Source organism: Habropoda laboriosa, unplaced genomic scaffold (assembly GCF_001263275.1).
Source record: "Habropoda laboriosa isolate 0110345459 unplaced genomic scaffold, ASM126327v1 scaffold797, whole genome shotgun sequence".
NCBI classification, from domain to species: domain Eukaryota; kingdom Metazoa; phylum Arthropoda; class Insecta; order Hymenoptera; family Apidae; genus Habropoda; species Habropoda laboriosa.
The window spans coordinates 135,063-144,998 of NW_017100886.1; the positions used below are offsets into that span (position 1 = coordinate 135,063).

The window sequence follows — 9,936 nt, forward strand, 5'->3', positions numbered from 1 at the left end:
GGTTCTTACTAATAATAATAATAACAATGATGATAATAATATCTAATAATAATATAACTGTATTATATAATGTTCTTATTATATGTATATGTAGGTTGTTAGGTTTTCTGTAGAAACGGGTTATGGCACGATCGACCGGGAACGGTTATTTTTGAGTTGAGGATTTTCGTTTATTGCTTGCACGGGTCTCATTACATCCTGCGAGGGTCACTAGAATTGCTTTGCTAGATATTTAGTAATTTGTGTCCCTCGCGCTCGATAGCCTAGGAACATACCATAAACCACGAATTTCCGAACGGCATATCTGTATGTAACGGTCCGCTTGCCGATGAGTCACCCGGAAGAAATTCCAGATTTTTGGGACTTTCCGCCCACCCCTCACGACCGTTTCCCACCCTTCCAAGGTGACAGCGCGCTAAGGGCGCACTGGAAGGGCGATAAAGACGATATTAGACACGCTGATTGATAAATGCAATTGTTAACCAGTCAGCGTGTCCCAACAAAGATCCCGCTCACGGACGTCCGAGTCGTCGAGTAGTCGTTCAACCACCACGAACAAGGAGAACCAAGGAGCAACCAGCTCATATTTGTTATAACATCACGCGATAGAAATAGATCAATTTACAAGTCTCAATCACATTGGGTGGTCCTTCGAACCAGTATATAGACGGCACAACATCGTGCAAATACTACAAGGCTCGAAAGTTCATTGTAACAACCACGGGCATTAACATAGGCGGTGTGGGGAAAAGGCAATGGGTTCGTAACACTATGCTACAATATTTTAAGTAGTACGAGTCCGAAGTTGAACTCAAATTTAATTACTAGTTTTAATCGAAAGCAACACACAAAATTGCAACGTGCTGAAGGAAACATTGTACGTTGTCTTAAAATTGTCAGACATTATTACTGTAACGAAGTTTAGATAAATATTTGTATCCTTACCCGATGGATGGTGTCATAAGTTAACGGACATGGTGAGAAAAGAATATTTTCAGGTTGCCGAATCGGATTTCGCTTGTCTCCATCAGCACCAAAATAACTGAGACGGTAGGTTGTGTTGTTGTCAGTGCAACAGCCAGCATTTAAAAAGTTATCGGTTTCCGGAAGTATTATTGGGGGACGCCTTTTCGATGAATGTGGCCAATAACTTAATTTGTAAGTCGTGCAGCTCTCCACTGGTTCGCAAGATGGCATATACTGTTGCTTGCTCCATTGTGGTATTTCCTAAAGAATATGTGTAATTATTAGTTACGTTATCAATATTAAGGGGGATACAATGTCGTATTTCTATTAGGAAAACATGATTGGTCTTAAAATTTAATAGATATATAATGGTATACTTTGTATATGCTTCATGTAAATTGAGACCAAAATCATAACACAAATATGATGTATATAAGAGGTACTTCTTCGAAAACTGCATACATGTATACTACAGTAGGATGTAAGCTGATTTCTTATTCTAGCAACTAATTAAGCTTATCAAAATTTTACAAAAAATGAGCTTGTCAAAATGATGGAGAAATTTGAGAACACGGGGAAAAAAGTAAATTTTACCATGATGTACGTCGTTTGGCGTCGCGAAGGCATCTGTTTATGGTGTCTGCACGACGTAACCTTTATTTTTTTTTAGCGCTCGAAATTATCATTCCTGTCAATTATCGACTGCTCGAGTGAGACTCGATCATCACCTATTGTTCATAGAAGAGTAAGTGCGATAACCTTATTCTACAGTGATTGGCTGACTAGGTCCTTATTAGGTCCTAAATCACGCCTGAGGCTTCACGTTTGCTTTGCTGGACAATAAGTAGCTGAATATTGTAGGACCCTTTTCGCTGCTTCTACAGAGTGAGTTAGATAGATACGCCTCGTTGGATTTTAATACGTACAGTCGGTCACCAAAATATTCGGATACCAGTATGACTTGCATTTCTAAGTATTATATTTTGAATAAATATATAATCAGTAACAAAAATGTATTACATTACATTACAGTATAGTATACAGATTACAGAAATGAAAAAATAATTGATTTTTTACCTATAGTTGTGCAATATTACAAGAAAAACTAAAAATACGGAAAATTTCATGTCACAAATATTCAGACACTTGTTATGTTTGAGGAATTTCTTATACTAATGCTAGGTTCTAAAATCTCGGGAAGGCATGTATGTAAACATAACGCTAAATTCTCGTTCCAGAATATTAGAAATTAAACATACTTCAGTCTTACTCCAAATCTAGTAGAATATGGAACGCAAAAGTAAAAATACGTCATTTGGTATACGACAGTTAATAGTTTATCATTATGAAAAGACAAAATCAGTGCGGGAAATGACATGCCTTTCAAAGGTAGCCAAAAGTATTGTATCGGACATTATTAAATGGTATTGCGAAGAAGATAGAATTGATTTCAAACATCAAAAGTGTCGTCCATTTCTTGGTACTCGAGAGCAACGTTTCACTGTTTGAGAAATTTAAAAAATCCTAAAGTAAGTACTCCAAAGATAGCTAACATGCTTCATCAAAAAACTTGGGATTAAGGTACATGCAGAAAATGTACGAAGAGTTCTTACAGATTTAATAGCTATCATGGCCGAATAGTCAGGAAAAACCCATATATTAACGTAATAAGTCTGAAGAAGAGGATTCTATTTGCAAAAGACTACATATCAAAAGGAAGTGAGTAGTGGAACAACGTTATTTTCGCAGATGAAAGTAAATTTGATATTTTCGGCGGTGGCGGAAGGGTGAGAGTGTGACGAAAAAAGGGAAAACTCAATTCAAAACATCTATTGTACAATCAACGATGAAGCACAGTGGTCAATCGGTGATGTTACGGTGCTGTCTATCTAGTTTTGGTATTGATGAACTAGTCTTTATAAATGATATTATGGACAAAAGTATGTATTTAAGCATTCTGAAATATAATTTAAAGAAAAGTGCCACGAATATGAGGATTGGGCCACGAATATAACGACCGCAAGCACAAAGCATGAATTGTACAAGAATTTTTATTGTATAATTGTGCAAAAATGTTACAGCCTCCACCCCAATCCCTCGACTTAAATCCAGATGAACTCGACCGTAGAATCCGTAAAACAACAATAAATATCAAAGAAGAATTACAAAACCAATTAGGAGAAGAATGGTATAAAGATTATTTATAAAAAATAATTCATAATATGCCAGAATGATTAAAATACATTATTAAAAATAAAGAGTACTCAACAAACTATTAAACATTTGTAAAAAAAAAATATTTTTTATTTTGCTACTAAAACTCAGGGAGTGCCTAAATATTTTTCTGACATAAAATTTTACATATTTTTAGTTTTTTTTTTTTAAATATTACACAGTTGTGTGAGTGAGATTACACATGCGTAAGAAATTAATAATTTTTTCATTTTTTTAATCTGTATACTATATCTACTGTAATATAATGTAATACATTTTTGTTGCTGGTTACATATTTATTCAAAATATAATTCTTAGAAGTGTAAATCATGCTGGTGTCTGAATATTATTGTGAGCGACTGTATGTTGTATGTACACTACCGACCAAAAGTTTGGAATCACTGAGCATTGCAATTTACAGAAAAATTTCCAGAAAAAAGTCAGCGACTTTGAGAACTTTTTATCGTTCGAATCAATTGATATGAGATAAATCGATAAATGTAGGATTGAGATAAACTTCAAATCTATAAAAAATTAGCAGAAGATTTAATATTGATGAAAAGTGAGAGGTGATTCCAAACTTTTGACCGGTAGTGTATGTACGTACATAGTACATATGTATGTACCACTGCCCCTTCCAACTATGACCTAGCCTTGCATTCCCTGGAGCAGGACAAATTGCCGGACGCCAAACTAATTTGTAATTTTTTATAACTAAAAAGTAAAGCTGAAATCGCAATTTTTTATATTTAATTTTAGTTTTATTTTGTTATGTAAAATCACTGCTTAAAGTTTCTCCCACTTGCTGCCGAGTATTTTATATCAGAAAAAATGCAGATATAGAACAACTTATGTTTCTCATGTTTCAATACGGCTTATAGATAATATCGAGTATTTGAAAAATAGTTTAGAAGGCAAAATTTTATCCTTTTTTTCCGTTATTTGTGAATAAAAAGTAATTACAAAACATTATTACATCTTATCGAATGTTACTATGGACTTTTATAGAAAAAATTAGGAAAAAGTAAAACGTTGCCAGTGAAGAAATAGAACCCAAATAAAGCAAATAATGAATGCATCGGCAGGTTGATCCTCGTCGATTGAAATTTTTAACAATTTATTACTGAAAAACGAAAAAGAGTTGTTATGTATAATGTTGTTTTAGCTGACAGCTTATCAAAATTTGGAAAGAGATTGCAGATACATTTCGTACGTTCCTCTCGTTAGTGTCATTGAGGGGTCAATTCATATTGGGTATATAATGAGTGTAGAATAATTTTTGCATAAACTATTAGCAATGTGATCAAGTGCTAAGACAAAATTTACAAGAGTTGATTAGAGAGTAAAGATGTATGCGAGAGAATAAGCGAGTATTGAAAAGCGAAAGATCTACTGGTGCATGAAGCACGAACAGAAGTACAATGCAAGGAGAAAGAGAGTGGCGGTGCATAACGACCAAGTGCAATTCATCGACTATTGTAAGCGGACACAGCTATTCTCAATTGAGAAAGTAAAACTTGAAGCAGGATTAAAATAACTAATGGATTATATGTTACAAATATTTACGAGTGAGTTAATTTTTTAAGTCAACGATTTCACTAAGGCAAGACAATGGAAAAAATAAATACGATGTTACAAGGCATCTGTGAATTAATTGCTTTTAGACGTTACAAAATGTAAATCAATTAAACACTGTGATTATCATTTTAATAATTTTTCGATAAGAGTAATGTATAATACATATACAGGGTGTCTGCTTTATCTCAATACAGTGAAATATCGTTTAAGGAAATGATGTTACGAAAAAAATATTTTGTTGTTTGGTATGCAGGGGAACGTTATGTGGTGTAAATATTCTTTTTGTACCTGGTATGATGGGGGAGATTTCAAAGTCAGTTTAATTTTTTTAAATGGAATGCTATATTATTTTATATATAATATGATAGTGTATGTTAAGCCGAGTTCAACGAGCTAGTAGGTTCAATTACTTTGTTAGTAGCTCGTTGAACTCGTCTTAACATACACTATCATAATATGTATAAAAAAATTAAACTGACTTTGAAATCTTCCCAATCGTACCAGGTACAAAAAGAATATTTACACCACATAACGTCCCCCTCCATATCAAACAACTTTTGTAAAACATTTTTTTCGTAACATCACTTCCTTAAAAGATATTTCACTGTATTGAGATAAAACAGACACTCTGTATATGTACCTATATGGTATATCCTAGACAGAATAAATAGGCGCTTAAATTTTTGGGTGACACAGTAAGGATTCGAAAGATGGAAAGAATATTAACGAGTAGTAGGATAATGAGTAGAATGATAAGGGTTATGATCAGAGAACATAAAACAATAGGTGATAAATAATGTGAAAATTATGCTACAGCAATTATTGATAGCATATTTGAATTATCTCATTTTGGCAACATCTGATTATATTTCAACATTAAAGTAATTTACGTACAGATTGTTATGATATTATGGAATATTACATGTGTTATAAGCTTACTCTTGGGGTAACATCATGTGGCCAATAACTAAGCTTATGAGTTGTATGATCTTCCATCGGAATGCCTGACTTTAAGTATTTCCTTATAGGAGCATAAGATATAGCTGGTAAATGACAACCAGACTGATAGTAACTCAATTTATATGTTGTGTCGTCTAAAAGGATACAAAATTATTAATTATTTTGTAACTTTATGGAATACAAAAATTCTTTGCAACCTTTGTAAGAGTTCAACGTCATGTGTTTGGGTTACGTAGTCTGTATCCACACAGAAGTTCCGTTTTGCAAAGCTTTTATTTTTCTGTAATCGCGAATGAGGTCCGCTAGCGGCTAACTCTTCGGACGCTCTGTTCTCATCAACTATTTTAGCTTGCTCCTAGTTGGTTCCGCGTAGCGTTGGCGTTAACCAATCAGGTAAGCTTCTTACCAAATCGCCGTTTCTCCTTCTACGCCCTTAGCGTGCTTTTCCTGGGACCGCGATGCGATTTGGTGGAGGATATAGTGATCGTGGATATTTGGCAGTGCAGCGGAAATTTCCTCCAGGTCCGGTACGTGTCACCTGTATGGTCTAGGCATTTGAGCCCTGTACAGTGGAGACTACTCTGTACTTCGGAGATTCTTGGTTTATGACGCAGCAATTTACTTTTGAGTCCGTCGGTGAAAACTGACACGGTTTTGCCGCAGCCGAACAGAAACTTGAAAAACTCAACACTCGGTTCACAAAATAACTCTTTTATTACTATGGTACAGGTATACGGTTCAGAGGTGACTCGCGGAGTGACTCGAGATGTTTTGGATCTCGATGCACTGAAGTCTGTACTTTCGGGGAAAAATTGATGCGCGGCGTGAAAATGTCTCTCTATTTATTATGTGAGGGGTGATGGAAATTCCTAAAGGAGGGAGGTTTGTGTCATGGTTCGAGGATGAGTAAAGGATCGGAGTTTGAGGGTGAGTCAAGGATCGGCGTTTGAGGATGAGTCAAAGGGTCGGAGAAAAGTATGATTTGGTGAAAAACAAGATAGAAAAAGGAGTCGGTCAATTGGAGTTGGCGTCATTATTGCCTTAGGATACGTGTTTATCCTAACAGTACGTCATAAATTGCGCTAGCCATCTGCATGTCAAATGTTTACCATCTTGTAGCTGGTCGCTACACATGGATGAAAAATGCATCAAAAATTATAGTAGGGTGGTCTTTATTCTTTGCTACTGAAATTTTCTACATCCCCTTCCCCCTTCTCCTTCTAAAAGCATTTAAATCGATGTGTAGCGGCCAGCTGTAACGCAGAAGAAAGCATTTGGCGTGCAGATGACCAGCACGGTTTATGACGTGCGCGCTAGCAAAGCTATTTTTGAGGAAAGCGTTTTAGTCTGTTTAATATTTAGTAAACCTAACAATGCATATTTTCGTAGAAACTTTCACCAACGGTCTCAATAGCAATTTGCCGCGTCATAAACTAAGGGTTGCCGAAAGGTCCGCCGTACGGGGCCCAGAAACCTAGGTCGCATGTCTTGGGTACCGGACCTGGAGAAAATTCTGCCGCGTTACCAAATCTGCTACAGCAAACATACTCCCCCACCATAACTCGCCGCGGTCGTGGAAAAAGCGAGCCAAGGGCGTAAAGGACTAGCGGCGATTTAGAGACAAAGTTTCTAATTGGTTAAAACCAATGCGTTGGGGTTAGCCAATTAGGAAAAAGGACATGGTCGCGAAGCAGCTCGCGAAGTGACTGAAAAAAAGGAATCAGTCAGCATTGAACCTCGCGAGCTACAAGTTCTTTTGCGAGCTACAAAAGATACTTTAGTAAAAACTTTCCTGGGTGGGTACTTGACAACCCAGTCACGCATCAAATCCTTATTCCACAGATGAAAAGATAATGTTTGGAATTTATAAGCTGTCATATTACATACAGTGACTGTCACTTAAAATCGTACACCTAGCGGTTCGGCCGTTTTTCTTCAATAAAACGTGAAAATTGTACTAAATGATTAAAACCCATACGCAGGCATATAGTTTAATGCTTCTTTATTTGACATATAGCAAAACTGTAACAAAATGTTTAGTAATACTTAGTAAATTAGATAAAATTTGTAATTACGTATGAAACTTAGCTGTCAGTAAAAATCGTACAGAAAGAATTAGATACATTTTTACAATAATATGTAACGTAAATAACTTATATTAATATTTTGTAGGGTAACCAAATGCATTTTTAACAGATTTTAGTCGTCGAAGAACTGATTTTACCAAATTTTCACAAAATTGGGGTGTTATATTTAACCATTCCTCTTGTAAAGCTTTTTTAAGACTTTCCCTGTTTGTAATATTGTGTAATTGTATTTTCCTGTCTAATTCGTTCCACACGTGTTCAAGTACATTCATATCAGGAGATTTGGAAGGTGTTTGCAAAAAATCGGCCGAACCGCTAGGTGTACAATTTTAAGTGACAATCACTGTATATGTACTACAGTTTGTAAAATTTGTATGGGAAATACAAAATATTCGGCAACAGATGGAATAAATTTTAAGAAATGATGCTACATGATGGAAATTAAATAAAAAAATAATAATATTCCTATTCGGAGGCTTCGTTTCTTACAGTCAGTTATAAATATTTAAAAAATCGTTTCAGTAATCTTTAATATATGGAAATACAACGTAAACTGATTACCATAGAGTATAGAGCTTATTGTCCATGAGTTAAGATTCTGGTGTGGCTTTCTTTCCATCACAGTATTACTTTACAACAAATAACAATATTTATAGGTACGAATAATACTATACTTTGGAAAAATTTAATTTCAAGCCGATTTTCTGTGAGTAGTGCATACACTTTGTCAGTTTTTCTGACGACAAAGTTCGAGTGGAGTTGTTTTACTGGGGTATAAAGCTTGGGTAATACATACTGTGCAGTCGAAAAAGTCGAGTCAGTGCGAGTAAACAGTGTCAATCTGCTAAGAGCGTAGCGAACACGTGATAGATGTGACAGCTTCTGTTATTAGCTGGCAAACATTAATCAATTGCTGACATTCAAGAACGAACCTGCATTATTGCATAAGACGCGTTAAGTTATTGAGTTCATACTTTTACAAACATGTCTAGTTTTCCTTACATTTGACAATTGCTGTCAAACTCGGTAAACAGGTGCTTATTGGTAGATCTTTTAGATTATACAGACAGGTTAAGACTCGCTACGTGTATATTCTAGATGTTACATATTTATAGAAAGTGTAAGAAAATAAGACTACTTTGAACCAAATTAGGGAAATATTTGCTTAAACCATTGTTACGCACGCAGCCGAACCGAAATGTAAGCACTGAATGTTTAGTCTATCGCGTACCCCCTGGATAGCAAAAGGATTGGGAAACGAAGCGAGCGCATTCTGTGGGAACTAACCTTCTCACCACCGAAAAATACAGTTTTTCGAAGTATAAAAAGCGTTAGGTTTTGACGCTCTGGGGTTCAGTCTTTGATAAAAACATCACTCTGCCAGTAGGAACTCTAATCAAAAGTCCAATCACTCTAACAGAATGTTACGCTGTTAGACGGAAAATCGACCGGAAGCCAGATCGAGTAGTAATCCGGTACGAGCAATCCAAATGTACTCATTTCTTACGTAAGTGTCAAATAGACAACATTGTCTAAGACTTTCCAAACCGCGAATTGACCAATTCAATTATTTAGCTTCCATTATAATTAATCATTTGATCATTGTAACTTGTAACTGCAATCATATACTAGACTATATCTCGTTGTTAAGTCATACTCGCTCATTTCAACCAAACTCATCCTGTGCAAATATTAGTAACGATCAAAGAAGATCAACAACGATATATCTTTACGGCTCAATATACAGGGTGTCCCGTAACTCCTCGAACACCCGGAAATGGGGGGTTGCTGGGGTGACTCTGAACAACTTTTTCCTTTACCAAAATGTTGGATGAAGCTTCGTTTTTGAATTATTAACAAAAAACACTGGCCAATCAGAGCGCGCGTAGGGTTACCTTGAAAGGTCAGGATCGGCACAATGACCCACTTCCGTCGAAGCAGGTTAATTCGTGAACGAATGGGTAACTTTTTCATAAGTAATAAAACACTTTATTCCTTTTGGATAACGCATAAAAGTATCGAAAACAGTTATTAACACGTTGAATGCCGTGGGGGTGATCGGTGACCGGCGGTCTCAAAATTAGTAAAAGCATTTAATTTGAATAAATGGTAGTATTTGTAAAATTTTCAC

General features: G+C 35.7%; 1 protein-coding gene across 1 annotated transcript in view; it reads right to left on the reverse strand.

Moving 5' to 3' along the window:
• The window catches only part of LOC108577476, a 33,057-nt gene that overhangs the window by 12,078 nt on the left and 11,043 nt on the right, over positions 1 to 9,936 (reverse strand). Inside the window, exons 6-7 of the mRNA XM_017940632.1 lie at positions 5,698 to 5,852; positions 946 to 1,227 (exon numbers count right to left, since the gene is read on the reverse strand). Coding sequence (XP_017796121.1) covers positions 946 to 1,227; positions 5,698 to 5,852 — 437 coding nt within the window. The remainder of the gene's footprint in view (positions 1 to 945; positions 1,228 to 5,697; positions 5,853 to 9,936) is intronic.